The 19,943-nt window shown below is 41.9% G+C and overlaps 1 protein-coding gene across 1 annotated transcript; it reads right to left on the reverse strand.

Annotated features, from left to right (window-relative positions):
• Nucleotides 1-397: 397 nt before the first annotated feature.
• dnajc13 (DnaJ heat shock protein family (Hsp40) member C13) lies at nucleotides 398-19,871 on the reverse strand. Its single transcript, XM_013912317.1, has 53 exons — nucleotides 19,824-19,871; nucleotides 19,542-19,742; nucleotides 19,221-19,427; nucleotides 18,947-19,042; nucleotides 18,671-18,762; nucleotides 17,467-17,633; nucleotides 16,657-16,736; nucleotides 16,389-16,558; nucleotides 16,259-16,291; nucleotides 15,465-15,564; nucleotides 14,953-15,060; nucleotides 14,646-14,801; nucleotides 14,467-14,523; nucleotides 14,253-14,374; nucleotides 13,990-14,065; nucleotides 13,723-13,818; nucleotides 13,488-13,628; nucleotides 12,505-12,522; nucleotides 11,479-11,561; nucleotides 10,935-11,088; nucleotides 10,617-10,720; nucleotides 10,362-10,521; nucleotides 10,218-10,280; nucleotides 10,026-10,127; nucleotides 9,164-9,268; nucleotides 8,617-8,819; nucleotides 8,409-8,493; nucleotides 8,163-8,317; nucleotides 8,000-8,045; nucleotides 7,755-7,909; nucleotides 7,428-7,629; nucleotides 7,222-7,337; nucleotides 6,970-7,048; nucleotides 6,737-6,872; nucleotides 6,422-6,606; nucleotides 6,202-6,276; nucleotides 5,975-6,094; nucleotides 5,479-5,874; nucleotides 5,260-5,373; nucleotides 5,050-5,166; nucleotides 4,778-4,955; nucleotides 4,597-4,688; nucleotides 4,409-4,508; nucleotides 4,234-4,308; nucleotides 4,007-4,119; nucleotides 3,712-3,881; nucleotides 3,572-3,614; nucleotides 3,318-3,491; nucleotides 3,049-3,228; nucleotides 2,787-2,927; nucleotides 2,563-2,706; nucleotides 2,372-2,471; nucleotides 398-1,553 (listed from the first exon to the last, which is right to left on the reverse strand). Exons 1-53 carry the CDS (start codon nucleotides 19,869-19,871, stop codon nucleotides 1,456-1,458), a joined length of 6,531 nt encoding a protein of 2,176 aa, XP_013767771.1. The 3' UTR covers nucleotides 398-1,455.
• Between the last annotated feature and the right edge of the window lie 72 nt (nucleotides 19,872-19,943).

Here is a 19,943-nt window from a genome sequence, read left to right on the forward strand (position 1 = left end):
CATTGCCCTCAATGGCAGCTGTATTGACAATTTTTATGAATTTCCTTGACTTACGGTCAGGCTTGTGAGGTGAGACCTAGTCCCTAATTCATGGCATCTATGTAGCTGGTGTAATCCACTATAAATTCAATATCCACATTCGTGAAAAGTTATGGTTCTCAAATAGATTGACATAATATAAATGACATAACTCTATGAAACATTTGCACTTATAAGCAAACAAACATATTGCCTGAGGCCTCGAGTATATCAAATTGATTCTTGTATAAAAACATTTAACTGCAAAAGTGATTGGATTGAGAAATATTTTGATATATGCCCGCCCCCCTTTTCATCTCTCTCTCTCTCAACAGACTTAACATCTATAATTATTGTGAACAGAAAAAACAAGTAGAACAACACTGTGGGTTCCCTTTTATTCTTAAAATTTTATGTACAAGTGTCAACTGATTTTTTTTTTCAATGTACATTCAATATAAAGTTTATATACGTAATATTACATTGAACATTTCACAAATTGCACTAGTCTTTCACATAGATTGGTAATCAGAGTCAATGTCATTCGTCATGTCAGCAGAAGCTCATTTCAGGTGGTTATTATTCACTCATAAATATTCTAGTGCTTTTTGCATTCTGGGGGAGAGTTACTTTAAAAAATATGAGGCAGAAAAGGGTAGCCTTCAAAGAGAGAGCAGAATGAAGTATGAATAAGATCAGAGGAAAAAAAGGCTGGATATTATGAGAGCTCTGTGTCATCTTTGACAGAAGAGGACTGAAGCTGACCTGATCAAAGCAGACCAGAGGTCAGCAGAAGTCTAAGGGGTTAAAGTGGCATTTTCTTTTGGAGAAATAGGCCAGAGAAATCATACACATCCATTTCTTCATGTCCCGTGATTTTTTTTTTTCTTTTCCACATGAGAATGCGTTAATATAGACAAGTAAACAAAATGTTTATTTCAGTGGTGGATAGGTCCTGTGCGCTTGTTCGTCACAAATGAGGCCTCAGAGATGTAAGGTTAAGGTAGCCAATCAGAATATGCCAAAGAGAAGAAAAAAAAATTAACAAAAAAGAAGCCTCAGTCTTCCCATGACTGTCTAATGAAAAAAAAAATCAAGAGTAAAAAATATATTCATACAAAAAGTAAACTCTTCTCTGTCATTAGAAGAAATAAGAAAAGTAGAACAGAAACTAAACAACTGTGGTCATCCATTAAAACAAAGCATTTCTGAAGACTTGAGTGTCATTTGAAAGGGGCAAAGCAGAGTGACGCTGCAGGAGGTGTCGCAGAGGTTTTGGTGACAGTCAATGACGGCCCGCTCTCTCACTCTTCTTTTTTTCAGTTGTTTTGTTTTCCTCTCAACATCCCCTCCGTGTGGGGAGCTGAACAGTCCCTCTCTGAGCTGCGGCCGTGAAGCTGCACTCTGGGTGCCTGAGCCTTTCAGTGTGCGTGTCCTTCAGCCTTGGTCTCCAGTGTCATTGTCCACAGGGGGTGGGACGTTGGGCATTACTGTGGTGCCCGTTCCTGCTGTAAGGTAACCTGCTACTCCTGGACCTACAATGACAGCAAGGCAGAAGAGACAGTTCAGATGTAAATTACAAGGATAGATGCAGGGCTAATGGGGAGCTAGAATGATGTACTACACACTAAGACACCAAGCATGGATGGGATGATCGCTACACTGGCTACAATGTTTTCCATGGGCTTAATTTAGTTTGACTACTGTGTAAACAACTAATGGATAATTTTCTAGAAAACCTGATTCTATTTTCTATGTTTTTCACTTGTAACTCTACATTTCAGCCTTTTAAAATGTGCTGGCTACATATTGCATACATAACACAAGCTGGCTGTTTTCCAACACACTGTTGAGGATCCAGAACGGGTGTTAAGAGGTAATGAATTATTTTCAGTGTGAGTAAGATGAAATGGGTGGGAATGGAGAATGGCATGTGCAGCCAGGATGGAGGTAAAGAGGAAAGGAATGACGGTAGGAGCCAGGACGGTCTACCTGCATCAGAGCAAAAGAGAGGAGGGCTGTGAGGGCCCAGTTCAGGAGTCTAGAGCCCACCTCGCAGTGGGCTGCTGGCGGCCAGGAGAGAAGGAGTGGAAACCCCTGAGGAGGAAATGTGGAGGAAAAAAGAGGAAGGGAAGGGTAGAGCCAGGAAGTTACAGGACAGCTGGGTTTAAGCATAAGTGAGGAGTCAGCCATAAGGTGTTTTGCCTTTTTAGGGTAAAGCAAAGCATTAAGATTCATCATCAGCTCAGAGAAAGATGCAGAAGACTTACCTTTTAAAGCACTTTATATTTTAACAGTTTAGCTTGTTATTCAGGTTAATCACTCTTCTAATATGCAAAAAAGAAAACTTTACCTGTCAGGTAACCTGCAGTCTGAGACTCTGAGATGAAAAGATCGTGTTTCTGGTCTTTGAAGGCACTCCATACTGAAGACTTTGCAAGAATTTCATTCACCTATGGAAAAAAACAAGCAAGAGTTCAAATATTTGATTGTTAAATAAACAATCATACCAATCATTCGATGACTTTAATAATTCGATCATACCTGCTCTCCATATTGTAGACTACGAGTCATGGACTTCAGAGCTTTAACTATCTGGGCCTTAGTAGCTGAAGGGTTTTCTAACGTCTCCAGGCCGATTCCTTCCAGTAATTTCAAGAGGTATGGAACCAGCTCCACCCTCAGAGCCTGTTAAGTTGTTATAGAAAGTTCCATTAAGGACACATGAAACATAGTGAGGGATAATAACAGCAAGGGCGACAGTGCACCTGGGCAACTAGGTCTGTCTGCTCCTTCTGGAACATGCGGTTGAGAGCTTCACAAGCCAATCCAGCCATGTCCGCCCGAACCTTCATCCCTGTCATCAGAGGGCCAATAGTCTCCAGAGAAGCCATGGACCGTACACACAGCTACACGAAACAAAGCATATCTTAGTTGATGTGGGTGAGGTGTCACTTTTACATAAAACATTTAAACTGGCTTAAGATGGTTCTGATTTTTTGTAGTCTTGCATTAAAATTAGTTTCTTACCTCATTATCTGAAAGTACATGGATGAGGCGGATGGAGCTCTTGGGCACGGCATTGTTCTTGTGGTTGAGTGCCGCCAAGATCCGAGGCAGGTGGCCCAAAGGAGGGACCTGGTCGGCCAGCTGGCACTGTGTGCTGAACAGGCAAACTGCCGCCGTGGTAACCGTCTCCAGGGCCTCACCCTGCAGAAGATAACAGAATAAGACAGAAAAAGTCTAACTTCTGCATTCACTAGAAATTTGTACTGTTGTTTCTCAGTTAGGAAGCTCACATTGGGATTGTTCTTCTCCAGGAGCTCAGTCAGGGTTTCCAGAAGTGACACCAGGAACTCTCGAGGCTTGCGAAGCACCCACCCAGGCTGAGCAATAAAGATGCGCAAGAAGACTCCACCAACTTCAAGCTCGCCCTGTCCGGCTCCATAAGCCACTGTGAAGTCTTCTGGCAACTGAGCACACAGATTAGGAGTTTAGTTTCACATTCATAGTTCCTACAGATACACCAACTTAAAATAATGACTTTTCATACTTTCCAGTTCACATCAGGATTATCTTTCTGCTGTTTAAAGTGCCTGGAAAAGATTTAAAGTGATTTAGTACAAGACATAAAACATCCTATTAGAGTGTCTAACTATTCTTTATCTGGTTAAAACAGTGTTTGTCACACACTCAAGCATCATCTCCCGGACAGTAGTAGACACTTTCTCCCTTGAGCTGTCATTCCAGATGAGCTCAGGGTTTTCGTGCGTTCCCTCAAATATGTGAACTGCTGCCTCAGCATTGTCCCGCATGGCATCCATGAATACACCAGGGAGGAAACGCATCAGTGTTAGACGCACCTAAAAGAGAAAGCAGAATATGAAACAGCAAAAGTGAGTTGAAGATATGTTGCGACGCATCATAAGGTAAAAGGGAGAGGAGAGTGATTAAGTCTTTTATTTATTTTTTTTAACTCCAATCTGACCTTTGGCCCAACCAGCTTGTCTGAAGTCATCTTTGAGAAGAGCTCTGCAGTCTGTGTGCGAACCTGGGGGTGTGTGCAATTACAGAAGAGGTCCAGCAAATAGATCAGAGCACCTGCAGGACATAAAGATTAACAGAAACATCTGTGATTCAAAATTCAGATAAATGTAGCCAGCAATCAGTAAAAAACAAACAACAACAAAAACAAACAAACAGAAGAACACTGACCTTTGGCCATTGCCTCTTTGACGATCTTCGTGTTAGACGTAAGTGCATAGAGGGTTTCCAGCACCATTTGCCTGCCTGAAGGACACAAAGGAGTATTTCAGTGTGTGAAGATGCATTACAGGGATAGGGAGAAGAGGAAAGACAAAGAGTATGACAGTCAGTTGTGTCTTCTTACTGGAAGGAAGTGAGTGCAGCAGCACCAGAAGGTTGGACAACACTAGAGATTCAGCGATGTTGCTCACACACTCTTGATTTGATGTCACTGTATTTACAACCTGCAGAAGACACCAATATGATAATAACCCAGGGATTCTGGGATTCACAGTAAGTACATGTAAGGACCCAAGACCTGTTGATCTCTACCTCCAAAACCAGCTGTTGCACTCTACCAGCTCCATGAACCCGCAACAAGGAGAAGAGCAGCTTGAAGTGACCGATGCACTCCGACTCTGATCCTGTAATTACACCAAGAGAAATACTTAGAAAGAAGCTCCAAACTCACAGCACTTAAATAAACAGAACCTCAGTCAGTCTGGAAGCTCACCAGGGTTGTTCTTGATGACATTACGGAGGGCCTCTAAAGCCATCTCAGCAAAGCGAAGCCTTTCAGCGTGCTGCTGGGACTCTACCTTGTTACTCTGACTCATGGCCAGCAGAGTGTTGAGGTACTGAGCCTGGGAGCCAACATAGTCCAGCAGACTGGCTGCAAATGCTTTTGGGTACTGAAGACAGAGATTGTAAAACAAGTTACTTATGGATTACTAAAAGTCCAAACCTGAATTTGGTCCTAATTGTCTAATACTTTCTTCTCCTCACCTCCAGTGGAAAAGATGGCTGTTCATTGTAGACTCGGACAAAAATCTCACCCACTATGAGCTCCTTGCTGTGATCACTGAACACAAACTCAGCACCAAAGCTTTTATCATTTTCTCCCTGCCAAGAAACCAGAGAAGTTGCGTGATTCACTCCAGTTTTGGATCATTTATCGTGAAAGGCAGTCTGAAAGCACTTGTAAGTCATTCCTACTCTTTTGATGTTTCCCTCCTGCTGAATCTCTAGGAACTCCAGCAGCTCGGCTCGTGTCCCATTGTTCCAGATCAAGTAGGGATTCTCCGAGTTACTGTTCAGCAACTTCAAGACCTGAACGCAAAAAAGAGAAGTTTGCTTTGAGCACAGCATTTGGCCTCTGCTCACTGATGCTTAGCAACGTCCATTAACGTCTACTTAGCAACATATTCAACTGACCTCAGCGGGAGATGTCGTGCCCAGCTTCCTTGAGATGTATGGAGTCAGCATGGCCGCTAAGCTCTTTCGGATAGTGGGGTTCTCTGGAGGCGTACCCTCTATGCCATTGGTCTCTGAAACAGGGTTGTTTCCATCAGGGCTTTGTGGCGTTGGTGTGTAGCCTGCCAGACGGCTCAGGGCTGTGAGGCTGAGTTTGGCCAAGTTGTTAGCGACCTCCTGCTGGTTTGTGTCCTGACTAGCCTGCACGCCACTCTCCTCTAGAGTGTAGTCGTAGTTGAACAGATAGACCAGCAGGTGCCAAAGTACACCAGCGTGGTACAGATGGGTCTGTAGGAAGAAATCCACCGCAAAGGAGCTGACGCACTGAACCGCCAGGGCTGCAGTCTTTGAGAGACCCTGAGAGGAAGCGAGGAAAATTGGAAATTGCTATTTTTAGTTCAAACTGCTGAAAAGAAAAAGAAGAATAAAGCACACACAGAAGATGCAAGACTCTGACCTTTCCATAGTACAAGATGTGACAGAGGTCTCGGATGATATTGGGCATTTCGATGATTTTTTCCCTGCATTCCTCAAACTGAGCTGCTACACTGTAGCACTTACAGATGTGCCCACACACCTGTGGTACAATTGGCATTTAGAAAGCGTGATAAAATGACAAGTTCAAAATGTGCACATACAGAAATGTGACTGCAAGGAAAGGGAAATCATGTGTTTTGTCATCACCTGTACAGCCATGTCATCAGGCTTGCTGGACGCAGTTAATACAGCGACACACCGAGACAGAGCCTCCAACAATATCTGAATAAAAACAAGCACAATTTCATTATTCACATACCACAGCTTCTCCACATGCCCCAGCATACTTACACATAACCACATGAAGTACATTTTTTATTTCCCTTAAACTGCCTGATATTTCACAGCTTTTTAAGACGTTTAATACCTCAATGCCGTTGTCCCGTCGCAGTTCCTCTGCATTAAGAGCCGAGCAGTTTACAGTGTGGAAGGCGAGTTCAGCAGCAGCCGGGAGAAGAGGGGACGTTTTTGAGAAAAGCTGATTATCTTCCGTCTCCATTGTGATTGTTTTGATGAGCATGGGATAACCAGCATATTTGTAAGGCTCCAGTTCTGAGGAAGTAGTGAAAGAATCAGCAGCATTAGCTGAAGGACTGCAGCTGAAGGAACTCTCACTCTCTCTTCTTGCATACTGCAAGGCTATGTTTTACAGGAGATAGAATAAACAGCAATAAAAACAAACCTTGTTTATGCCGGTTGAACAGGATGCTCTGGGCTTTGAGGATGAGAATGATGTTTTCTGGGTCGGGGCCATCCACGATTCGCGCAGTCTTTGTGCAGAGGAACTCATAGGCTTTGTTAACTTTTTCAAACATATCCTAAAACATATTAAAAAAAAGTTGCTGAAATCAAATTCATAATTACTTTTAACCTTAGCAAAGTCATTTTTGTAGAGCTAGTGATGACTGTACGCACTCTGCCCTCTGGGTTTTTGTCAGGATGGTACTTCTGTGCCAGCCTGAAGTAGGCTTTCCTGATTTTACTCTCTTCGTGCCTAAAGACAAAAAGCCAAAACAAGAGGGTGCATTTAATGACAGCAACTCAAAGCATTCTCTATATATCTATACATCTCTCTATATACCTGTATCTATCGATATATAGACATCTATGATTATAGTAAAAAATGTAATGCATGTTGCCTGCTACTTTGAAAACAACAACACTCACTGCCCCTGTCCTTTGGGGAGGTTGAGGACTTCAAAGGCATCGTCCACAGACATTGAAGGAGGTTTCTTCTCCACTTCCCTCTTCCAGGCTTCAAGAGTGTCTTTAAGCAGCTTCACCTGAAGGGACAATCAAATCATGATATTTTTAAAAACCAAACATTTTAAACACAAAAAAGAAAAAGTAGAAAATTTTCAATATTGACGTACGGCATCTCGGATAGGCCAGTCAGGGAAGCGGGTGCTGTCACACAAATGTCTGAGGTAGTAGATGTTGCAGAAGAGCTCATTGTCCAGCTGAGGGAAGCTAATGACTGGGATGGGACAGTACTGGTAAAGGGCCCGCGTGTTGCTCTGCAGCCTGGGGCTAAAGTCAGCAACATGGGCCGCTATCTTCTCTATCATCATCCGCCTGAAACAGAATTCAAAAAGAAACTTTTAAAACTCTCAGAAAATAGACAATGTCTTTTGTTGCTGCAGTTATCTGTACATGATCTTTAAGTAAGCTAGTTACGCAAGACAGAGACTACTTCTGACCTCATCTCGCTGCTCCAAATTGCCTCAGGCGTGTCAAATTCTCCCAGAAAAATCTCAGAGAATCGCTCGGCCTCGTAGTTCTCCAGATAACACACCATGGCTTCAGGCAACACAGGTCCCAGAACACTACGCTGCACAATGTCCTGACCCTTAGACTGTAAAGACAGCCCAACAGGTCAATGCCATTTTCAAAAGGATCTAAGATTCAAAGGATATCATCTATTGTAAAATATAAGGAACTTCACCTCCTCTGATTTGAATGCTTGTTTCAGATGAGTGTACTTCAGGAATCTGAAGACATCAGACAAAGATCACAGACATTAGTATCAACACTACATACACACACAAAACTGTTATAAAACTCCTTTCTAGAAAAGATTTTGCCAGCTGACTGTGCCGTGCTTTCACCTTGCCACAGGAAGCACGTTGGAGCCTGTGTACATCATGATGAAGAAGAAGACACCAGTCAAATAGAGACGCTGCAGGTTGGGGTTGTCCTGCATCACCAGGTACAGAACATTGGCCACCTTTTCCACCAGAATGGGGTCAAAGGTTAAGAGCAGCTGCAGAGGACAAAGACAAGCATTTTATTCAGTTCAGTGATGAGTATCATCTGGTCATGTGACACAACTTCAAGACGAATTGTGCAACTACCTGGACAATGTGTGGGAGACAGGCATTGTCAGCAATCATCCTTTTGATCTTAGGTAAAGGACGGATAATGGCATTGTCTTGGTCCCTGAGTAAAGAAAAACAATTAATAAATCCTACTGTATATAATACATAAAATAAACTTGTAAAAGAGGACAGGTGGTTTATTTGGCGCTCACACAACCATAGAGACAATTTCAATGGGTCCCACCTGCTGGGATAGTACGAGCACATCGTGATGAGCATGTTAAGGATGAGGGTTGCCAGGTCAGACTCATTCATCACTGCCTGCCCTGTAGCCAGGAGGCACCACTTCAATTGAGGAATGGCCTGCAGGGGGCGCCACCCGTCCATCCCCTGAGCCCAGCAGCGTGTCTTTGCTGTCAGCACACCTGTACTCCAAAACTCCTGCATCTGAAAAAGATAAATAAAACACAATGGTGAGCAGAAATAGAAGCTGAAAACTAAGCAACTCAAAACAAAGACAAAACCACACAGAAATAAATGTAGACAACTGCATGAGATCAACAAAAATGAACAAAATGTTGCACTGCAGTAACTGAGGTAATGCACTAATGTTATATTAAATTAAATTAATTTAATAATTGTACTTTGTTTTATTGATTTAACACAAATGATAAAAACTGATGGGATGTTGTTCAGTTCACTGAGTACTGTGACATTTTCTTCTCTGTATAAAATGACTTTACAAATAAAATTGAAGTAAAATTCTAATGTTATATTTTTTAATTACAAACCTCCTCAAAGCTGAAAGGTCCTCTTCTCTCCTTGTCTGCATTACCAAAGTACCACTCCTTCTCGCTTTCCCTCTTCATATCTGGTGCTGCCTCCAGCACGTTGCTCTGTGGAAATTGAAGACATCCTTTGAAACTGCGCAAACATTAGTTACGCAAGAGTCAATGCCATTTTAATTCATCTGAAAACATCTGGCTGTGCGGTTGAACTCATCAAACAAATTAGAAAAATGCTACAGCCCTGTTTTAACAAGTGTTGACCTCTGGGGCTGAAGAAGCTGACGTTAAAGTGCTAAAATGCCATTCTCTCAGTAGGCGACATGTAGATGGTTCCAAAATGGAGTCAATCCCAATTGTCGTTTTTACAAAGCCCTTTCACAGCCTGCTACAAAAATATTTGTCCTCTATGGATACTCTCCTCCTTCATAACAACTCTAAGGGAATAATGGAGTTAGGGGCACTACTGCTTTCATTGACTGGTGTCACAAAGCCTGCTGGAGACAATCCCTCTGTGCTAGGCTTAACTTCTGCTAACTCAAGTCTGTGAACTAAACCTCGACCCTGTGCGCTTGTTTTTTTGACCATTTCATTGAAACTATAAGAAATAAGGTAGCTTCTTATGTGGCACAGCCAGTCTGTTACTGAGCACGTATAATCATGTATGTGCATGAGCGCATCACACCCATACATTTAGACAAGCAGCTTGATAATCATGCTCGACAGTGGTAACTCGTCCAACTTCTTTTTTAAATATGGTTATTTCTGGCACAAAAAAAAAAAACTACTGTGGCATCAAAAGTCAGAATCTAAAAACAAAACGAAGTACAAACAGAAACCAATAAGCCTCTTTCTTTTTTCTTTTTACCTGTAGCGGCACGGTAGCTCTGCTGGTATGCAGATGTGCCAAAGTGAGCAGGTCCACCAAAATACGAACTCCATTTGAGTCCATGACATCCTTCACGTTTTTCTATAGAAGAAAGGGGAATTAATGCACAGAAAAAACAAAACGATGGGTTAAATTAGCATGCAACGCAAAGAGACTAATTGTATAGCTTACCTTGTGGAGAATGAGCTTGTAGAGGAAGAGTATGAGTCTGTCTCTTTCCAGTCTGTCTGTACACTTTAATGACAAACGCGTGTTAGAGTTCAGGAGTAATTAAACAACACAAAAGCAGAGTGAAATGAGTTTGCCAGCATTTACCCGGTCCAGCATCCCCACGATGTATTTTGTGTCAGTGAAGGGGCCAATCTCTTCATAGCACTTGCCGTAGACTATTGCGAGTGCCTGCAGGCACAGGCACTTCATTGTAACTTTGGGTGTAAGCAAAAAGCGGTGGTAGAGTTCGTTGAAGAACTCGTATCTGAAAACACAACGAAGGGGAAGCATGACTCCTCTTTATAGATTTGGGAGGGAATAATGACATTGGCGTAGCTCGCTTGGAGGTTAAAATCTTACGATCTCTTGATAGCACTCGATTCTTCGTTTTCGTCCTCCTCAAGCAGCAGTCGCAAGTAATAATCCCCAATTTTTATCTCATCTGAAAGGCACTCATATTTCACCTGTAACAAAAAGATGACACATAGGAGCACGGATTTGAATAATGACATGTTTATCTGCATACCACTGGAATAAGACTGGATTACAATATTCTGGTTTTACCTTACAATCTACAGTTTTCTTTTGATTTAAATATTATACAAGTTTACTGTAAAATGATTTTCTAAAGTAAATGACAGCCCAGAGACTGAACCGTACTAGTAATTGAGCACAAACCTCAAACTCCTGATGGTTCCAGGAGATAACTGTGGCACTGCCCAGCTCACGGTCCACGCCAAAGGAACGCATCTCCCCCTCCAGGGCATCGCGAAGTTCCTCCCTTGTTTTAAAGTTCCAGATGAGGTTGGATCGCGCATGGTCAAGCTGGAATCTTAATGAAAAAACAGGACCGAGACGCTTGATCATGTCCTTTTAAAAATGTAAGTGGATCATACCAACAAGCCAAGCTTTATGATGCCTACATACATCCTAACAATGTTTTAACGTGTCCATATATAAACTTATTTGCTCATCACTTCAAAGATGACAGCTGGCCACTAATAAGCATTCTAAGCTCTGGTTGTGTAACCGATATTTCACTCAACAGTGAAAATTCTGCCCACTTCACATGGCCAGTGGTTATTTCTCCACATTACTGCTTGTTACTTCCTGTGTGGGCGCCCCTTTATTGTGCAGTATTGGCACAATAAAGTACAGCAAAAGAAGATCCCATACTCACATCTGATTGCAATTTTGGGTTGACATAGTTAGAAATTTCTACCTGTAGTAGAAGAGCTCCCAGTTTGCTTCAATCTTTATCCTCTGCCTCCTCTTTCTCAGGATGACAGGTTTTTGGTTTGGATTCTGAAATTAAATCACAAAGGGACATCTTTGTAAGGTATTCCACATTATTCACAGACTTCAGTGTTTGCTCTGTCACATCACGGCACACAGAGTGGTAAAGACAGCGACAACATGAGCAACATTTTAGACAGAAAAGAATAATGAAGTGAAATTCAATGAATGGATAATAACATGTTGGGTGGGTTTTTTTTGTTTTTTTTTAGAATGGAGGAAGTCAGATATTAGAAAAATTTAACACAAATATTAAAAAAAACAAAACAATGAACCGTACAAACACAGAATAAAACAAACACAAAAAACCAAGGTGGGATCCCAAAGTTGGGTGTGTTCAGGAGAACCAGGTCTGTGGCATGTTTACGCTCTACATACCTATGTGAAGCTAATTTATGGTTTAAAAATTATGAACACAGTTCTCATGCATTTGATGAGTGCCTTTTCACAGCACTACCTCCAACTCTGAGTTTCAGAATGCAAAACATTGTAGTTTAGGTGCTAGAAAGGATAACAACAATTTTTCTGAAATTTCATCAAGGATATTAAAAAAACACTGCTGCATGGGATATTTGTAAAGGTCTTATTGTTTAAGGCTGTGTGTGGTCATTATTTATTGATAACTAAATATGCAGGTAAGCATATATATAGCTACAAGCATACTTATAGCTGCAAAGATCCAGTTCAGCCTGTGCTCCACCCTGAACATGCCCTCTGTTGTCAAAAGGAGAAGAAAAGACATGACGTGCTCTTTCATCACACTTTTTTCCTGGGTTCTATTTTAAGACTCCTGGAAATCCCTTTTGGATGTCAAGATGCGACTGCCCGACTAAATAACACGAAACAAAACAAAAACACGCCTGATGGGTCTCGTGAAGATGAAAAATGGTTTAATCGAGAGAAAGAACATGGAGAGAATGGAAAAAGGATCCCATTGGTCAGTCCTACTTACCAGGTTATTTCTGTCCTGCTGCAAATTTTGACAGCAGAGAAACCACACAAGACAAGGGGAGGGAGGAGTGGAGACACACAGAGAGATTATTGTTCCTCAGATCAAACAGATGAATTGCAGCTAAAGGGTCACAGATCACGATGCTACTAATATACAAAGTGAGAGTCATAAAAGTTACAACTAAATCTGTGATTTAATAGATGACTTTACACAAGATTTCTGTAGTACTGCATGACTAATTTTGTAATTATACTCATTTGAAAAACAGTAACAAATCCAAAAATAAAAGGGTGGCCGTGATTCACAGAGAAAGCAAACCAATCATTGTATTTCTCTGTTCAGTAAATCTGGGGTGATTATCATGCAGCCAGAGAAACAGAAAGAGAAGAAACGTAACTTCATTTTATTTTTAAGGGAGTCTTGATTTAGGGTGCACAAAGAGCAGGCAATACCTGATATAGCTTGGTGGCTGTCACCACCAATCTTGACCCACCCAAACATTTTTTGGGTGTACAAAAACAAAACAAAACACCTATTTGTGTTCAGACTGAAACACCACGCATCCAAACAGAGGTTTTCCTTAAGAGTAAGCGGTAACCCTTCGCATTCTGCACCTCGCCATACAAAGAGTCAAGCAAAATTTTCTCCATACCTAAATAAAAGATTTATGGCAAACACATATGAAAGGAGCACAAGCAGTGTATAGAGCATATAACTGAGGCACATATTTTTCAAAGAAAGGTCAAATGTGATTGCAGCAAAGCTCTAACTGCCATACATGCAAAATACCAGTAGCAAGTGGAAAGTCTGCCATTGAGTTTGTCTTTGGATTCTGCAGCACTATTCAGCATCAGCACGAGAATAGAAAAAGATGAAAGTTAAAGCAACCTGAGCAGAACACACTTGCAGCAGCAGCTCTTTTGATAGCTCAGAGGTTAAACAGCCATGAAGTCTTTTTACAAATTAAAAGATATCATTCTCACCTCCTTCTGGGCTATGCCCATTTTATCTCTCCAGTGCATCAGCACGAGATCAGTTTTCTCCTTGGCAAACTTCTCCACTTCTTTGGCTGCTTTTCCTGCTATCCGCTGCCATTCAGGCACCTTGTTTCGATTCAGCTGGTCCTGTGGGAAACAAAGATATAAAAACAATTACAGATGGCAAACATTTTATTTTTTACTGACTCTATTACATTAAGGTGCATGTCTGTCCACATACCGTAGCGATTTTCAAGTTGTCACGGACGTGCATTCTGTCCACATCTTTCTCTGGGACAGGGTCAGGACTGTCCAGGTATGCCAACAGGCCTGTTGGCTACAAGCACAGAGATGAACAAGCCGAAATGAAATAAATGAAGACTTTAAACAAGCTACCTCAGCTGCCAGCAAAAAGTACAGGCTATTACCATCATCACACTAAAAGCTTCTGGCATGAGTATTGGAACGGCATCAATTTTTTTTTTCTAAGAGTCTGAAATCGGCTTACCAGAATCCTCTTGAGAAGGTTTATTGCTACAGGGTTCTCTGCTGTCCATAGTCCCACCAGGTGACGACTGAGTTGCCTGAGAAACATCATTTATTGGCAGATATTTATCACCAGTAACAAGTAAAATTCTGTCCTATGATGTTTATCTGCACAGATTTTTACTGAAATACAAATACAGTAGAGGAAAAACCTGCAGCAGCAAAAAGATAAGAAAAAAAAACGACATTACTATGTGTCAGTGTTCATGTTTACTGAGATCAGACCTGTTGGTAAGCATCCGCTGGTCTGTACTAATGGTGAACAGAGATGTGTGCAGATGTCTCGGCAGCGACCCTTCACTCAAGGCCAGCTCCTGCATCTTGGTGGCTATTTCCTTGTCTCCCTCCTGAATGTAAATAAAGCTTAGTTGGTTATTATCATAAATCCTGAGGCGCAACACATCCAGACGTCACTGTATAGCACCTACAAAAGACTTACCTCAATAATAGCTTTCATCACCAGACCTGCTCCCTTCACTATAGCCATAGAAGGATGCTAAAGAAACAAACATCACCATTCAATATATTTTACATTTTTGTCTTAATCAGACTAATTGTTGACAGTATTCCTAATTTACTTTCCTCTCCATTTAGTTTCTTGCTTGTCAAGTTACCCACCTGGAATAGCTTGAAAAGTGTTCGCCCATTAGAGGCGACCATCTCAAGCAGCATGTCAAACTGCTGCCCCTCAGTGGTTTCACTGTAGGGGGCGCAGAGTGCAAAGGTTAAAAAGTCCAACAAAGAGCTGATGACCAAAGCTCCTGTTCCATGGTCCTGGAAAATATGAGAAAAAGAGAAATAACATTAGAAACATAGTATATATGATGTGATGTTTCAAATACAAAAAGTTATGAATGTCCTTGTATGCCTGAGCTTCAGAAAAAAGGAGAGAAAAACAGCTTGCTGACAATAAAAAGACATGTACCACATTAGTAATGAATTTTTCAAGAAGGTTTTCAAGGAACTTCTTGGAGGATAGCAGTGAGGCCTTGTTCAGCTGCTCCTGCCTCAGGTCATAATCATCATGCATCGGCTGGAGAAAAAGATCAAACAAAAAATAAAATCTCAGTCAAACTGCAAACTCCATGTACAGGGTACAGTCATAGCAAAAAGAAAGTGCACCCTCTATCAACTCTAATTTTTTTATGTAACAGGACACAGTGGGGGGAAAAAAAAATCATCTGGTCTTTACAAAATTTTAAATTATTTAAATGTTGTGGAGGAATGTTTGCTCACTCTTCTTTATAGCATTGTTTCAATTCAATGAGCTTTACGGGCATTTGTGTATGCACAGCTCTCTTAAAGGCCCGCAGCAACATTTCAATCACGCTAAGGTCTGGACTTGTCCAAAACCTTGTCCTTAGACTTGAAAGACGAGTGCTTTCTTTTTACCATGGGTTTAAATATGTTTGACATCTCCATACTTGGGTGACTTACACACATAAGAGCACAGAGCATGTCTATAGCAGCATGTGTCACGCCATTGTTGTTCCTTTTTAAAGCTTTTACCGTCTTTACTCCCAACTTTTCCCTGAACCTAAAACACACAGACAAATTAGCAGATTTAAAAACACAACTAAACATTCAACGTAAAGTTAACAGGAACAGAAACAGTATTATTTTTGTGTTTTGTTTTTTACATACATTATAAAAACAGGTCTGGGGTTGGATACACAAAGAATTCATTGCTTCAGAGGTGGCTTGTTGTTTCTCGTGCTTTTCAGCCATCTTTCAGGAAAGAGTTTATTGTTTATTTAGCACAGTGTGTGTATTGTGAATCTGGCAGGGAAACACCAAGCTACGCTAGCAATGAATCTTTCAGGATAACCAATTCTGGCTCATATGCTTCACAGGGAACAAGGAATAAACAGTAAATACAGTTCCTCTCATACATCTCAGTGACCCCGGAAGACTGCAAGGCTCCTGGCAATACAGAAATGTAAAGATCAGAATGACCGAAGCCGATAAAGGGAGAGAGATGAAGGCGCAAAAATGAGAGGAGGACATGGGGATGGTGGAAGGTCAAGACAAATCGAGGCAGACAGCTCGACCGAACAAAGTGAAGCAACACAACCTCCCTTTAGAAGTGCTCATCGTACAGCCTGAGATGAAAGCAGTACAAAGATAAAAGAAGAAGGCTGATAGACAGCTAGGACAGACTGTGGAAAAAGATCAAGAAGGATATGAAATACAGAGAAAGGGCAGACTGAGATGTATGGATTCATATTTACGTTGCATCTGTGAGTCCAGACCCTTGACCAGACCTTGGAATGACAGAGCATGCCTGTTACCAGCAGCTCAAATGTATACTTTCAGCAAGTAAAAGGAGATGGGCAAAAGTACATATGTGGACAATCTTACTTTGGCAGCTGGGTGAAAGCTTGAAAGCCAGCCTTAGATGCCACCAAGCGTCGTATGGCCTGAAAATGACTTTCCAGTTCAGTATTAAGAGCCGGCAGCTCTGTATCCTGGCTTAAAAGAGCCAGGATGGCATTGTTGATGAGCTTCTCTTTGTTCTCAGAGAAAAGACCCTGGAGAGAATGAAAAAGGAGACACACAAAGAAATCACTGTGACTCCTGTTTAGGCAAATGCATAGAGATTAATCATACAGAAAATAAATCCACTCACATCTTGGGTTACTGCATGCAGCACTCCACTGTAGGATATGTTGGCATTGAATCTGAATACTGCATCTGCAAAATTTCCATCTAAGCAAAGGGAAAAGGGAGGAAGCAACGTTAAAGAAATTAATAGGATGTGCTGTCTGACCAAACAAAAGTGTGTCTGTCTATCTCAGCAGCAACGCTGGAAGGCTGGCGCTCATAGAGAGGCGGGTGAAAACAAGAGTAACCAGAGCACTTTTTCTCACAATCGCTCCATGGAGATGTTAACAGTGTCGTCCTCGGTTGTACAAATAACAGTGATCAGAAAAACCAAAGAAATAAAACGGACTCAATCACAGTCGGACGCCAGCGTGAATACAGGGATGCAGGTTCAAGTTAGAGATAATGTGTGACACACGCAAAACCAAATATCTCATTTTGGAAAGGCGTGGGGGACGGGGACGTGGGGGACGGGGACGTGGGGGACGGGGACGGGCATGTGATAAGCAGTTTGGTCAGGGTACGTTTTAAAGGTCTGTGTGGCTGTACTTAAGGCACCGCGTGGTGCCGGTTTTTAACGTCATGTATAATAATTCTGTTAAAATTAGTGAGACAAGGAATTAGTGAAAAAAAACATTAAGGGGAAAAAATGTAATGTCAATTACATTTTTCATAAGAATCAAAGAGGTTGAGGAAAATATCACCAGTGCCACCGAAGAAGCACCACTTACACTACTGTGTAAAATATTAACATTTAAATATGACTGTAGAGCAGATCAAAAACAAGAACCATGAATTTGTATCAGATTTTATGAGACAAAGGGGTCTGACTCACTGGGAGGTGCTGCCAGGAACCTGAGATGCAAACTCTCCACCTCTTCATCCACAGGCATGCTCAGTAGCCCCCATCTCTGTCCTCGCTGGGTGGGAGCCATCTTGACACACACATCTCTGTTGCCTGATGCTCTGACTCCATCAAGTAAGCTGGCTAACAGGGAGTCCCTACAAGCGCACGTACAGACAGACTCAGCAAAATGCACTAATGATCAGAGGGAGTGGCACCGGAAAAATAAATTAACTTAGAGATCACGGATAGAGAACACGGATAGAAAACACGGATCACACATAACATCATGGCCACCTGCTTAATATTGTGTTGGGCCAACTTTTGCTGCCAAAACAGTCCTGAAATGTCGAGGCATGGACTCCATCAGACCCCTGAAAGTGTGCTGTGGTAGCACTAATATATTAGCAACAGATCCTTTAAGGTGGAGCCTCCATGGATCAGACTCGCTTGTCCAGCACATCCCACAGATGTGCGATTGGACTGAGATCAGGGGAATTTGGAGACCAAGTCAACACCTCAAACTCCTTGCTGTCCTCCTATTCTGCCACCTTTCTATCGGAACAATTTGAGCTACAGAAGGTCATCTGTTGGATCAGACCACACCGGCCAACCTTCACTGCTGGGGAAGACCCCAGAAGAGCTGCAGTTTTGGAGATGCTCTGACCCAGCCATCTAGCCATCACAATGTTGCCCTCGGCAAACTCACAAATCCTTAGTGTTGCCAATTTTCTGGCTTCTAACACATCAGCTTTGAAGAAAAAGAAAAACATTCACTTGCTTCCTAATATATCCCACACACTAGAACAGGGGTGGGCAACTCCAGGCCTTGAGGGCCGGTGTCCCTGCAGGTTTTAGATGTGTCCTTGGACCAACACAGCTGATTTAAATGGCTAAATTAGCTCCTCAACAAGTCCTGCAGTTCTCCAGAGGCCTGGTAACGAGCTAATCATGTGATTCAGGTGTGTTGACCCAGGGTGAGATCTAAAACCTGCAGGGACACCGGCCCTCAAGGCCTGGAGTTGCCCACCCCTGCACTAGAAGGTGCTTTGATTAAGAGATAATTAATGTTATTCACTTCTTCACTTCACCTGTAAGTGGTCATAATGTTATGCCTGATCAATGTGCCATTACGGTTAAAGAGAAAAAAATTCTAACTGAAATTTAGCGTGACAAAAAACACTGTCGAACGTACCTTTCTGTGGAGGAGTACTTCCTGATCTGACCTCGGATAAATTCTACAGTAAACACCTGAGGATTTTCCACATCACAGATGAGAGCAAATATCTGAGGGGAGATGAGACAGAGCGAGAATGACCAAAAGAGAGTGGGAAGGGATAGTTTAGCCTAATAATATATAATGAAGCAAAAAAAACAACAACATTTACCTCTCATTACAGCTGCACACAATATGCTTTTGAGTGAGTGACTTTTAGTGCCAAAATTATTCCAACTTTTTGTTAAGGCTCACCTCTCCAAAGGGTTTGATGGTGACTATGTTGTACGAAGCGGGGTCTCTCTCCACTAGACACGTCTCTGTCAGGGCCAGGATGCGCTTAACGGGTTCCTGGAAGAGACAAAAAGCACAAACATCTTAACATGAATGATACTCTCAAAAAATCAGCACATTTTTCAAATAATCCACTACATAATCAGATCAGAAACCTAGTCAATTTTTGGATAGAATGTTCACAACCACCACCCTACAACAATGAGAAGAGCAAAATAAACTAGAGCGTTCTCACCGGATGTCGAGGGGTGATCTTCTGCACCACAAACTCTGCTAGGGAAGTTATGCTCTCGTCTGAGCTGTATTTCCCCAACCTGTCTGTCATGAAACCCTCAAAAGTTAGAGCCTCCTTCCTCAATCGAAGAGTGATGCCAATAAAGTTCCCGGCATGCTCTATGGCACTGCGAATGATTTCATCTCGATGCTCTGAGGCAAACAGATGCTGAAAGAAAGGAAAAGGAAGGTGAAGAGAAACTTGCTCATATGTTTTTAAAGAAATAATGAATTTTTAAAAAGCTCCTTAATATACAAAAACACAAACTTTATGAACACATACCAGTCTGCTGAAGCCCCCGTAAAGGATGCAAAATCCTCCCTGGTAATCGGAGACCTCGACAAAGCCCTCTACATTTCGGTAATCATAGGAACACACCACTCGGTTAGTGTGGGGGTCGATCTGGTCGATGCCGCCTGGTGTCACCTCTAAACTCACAGGCTTCCTTGTGTCACTCCAGTGGTGCTTGTAGCAATTGTAGCGCTGCCAAGAATGTGACACATGTGTTGTAAGACATTGAATATAATGACCCAGCAATGGTACACCTACACTATATGGACAAACCTGGGCCACAACTCTTAATCTTTGAATTGTGGGTGTTTTGATTCCCATTGCTACTGCTGCATAAAATCAAGCAGCTAATTTACTCATGCATTCTGCCTTTACAAACAATTGTGAAACAAT

This window comes from Pundamilia nyererei, unplaced genomic scaffold (assembly GCF_000239375.1).
Source record: "Pundamilia nyererei isolate P.nyererei 1_Seehausen unplaced genomic scaffold, PunNye1.0 scaffold00087, whole genome shotgun sequence".
In the NCBI taxonomy this organism is placed as follows: domain Eukaryota; kingdom Metazoa; phylum Chordata; class Actinopteri; order Cichliformes; family Cichlidae; genus Pundamilia; species Pundamilia nyererei.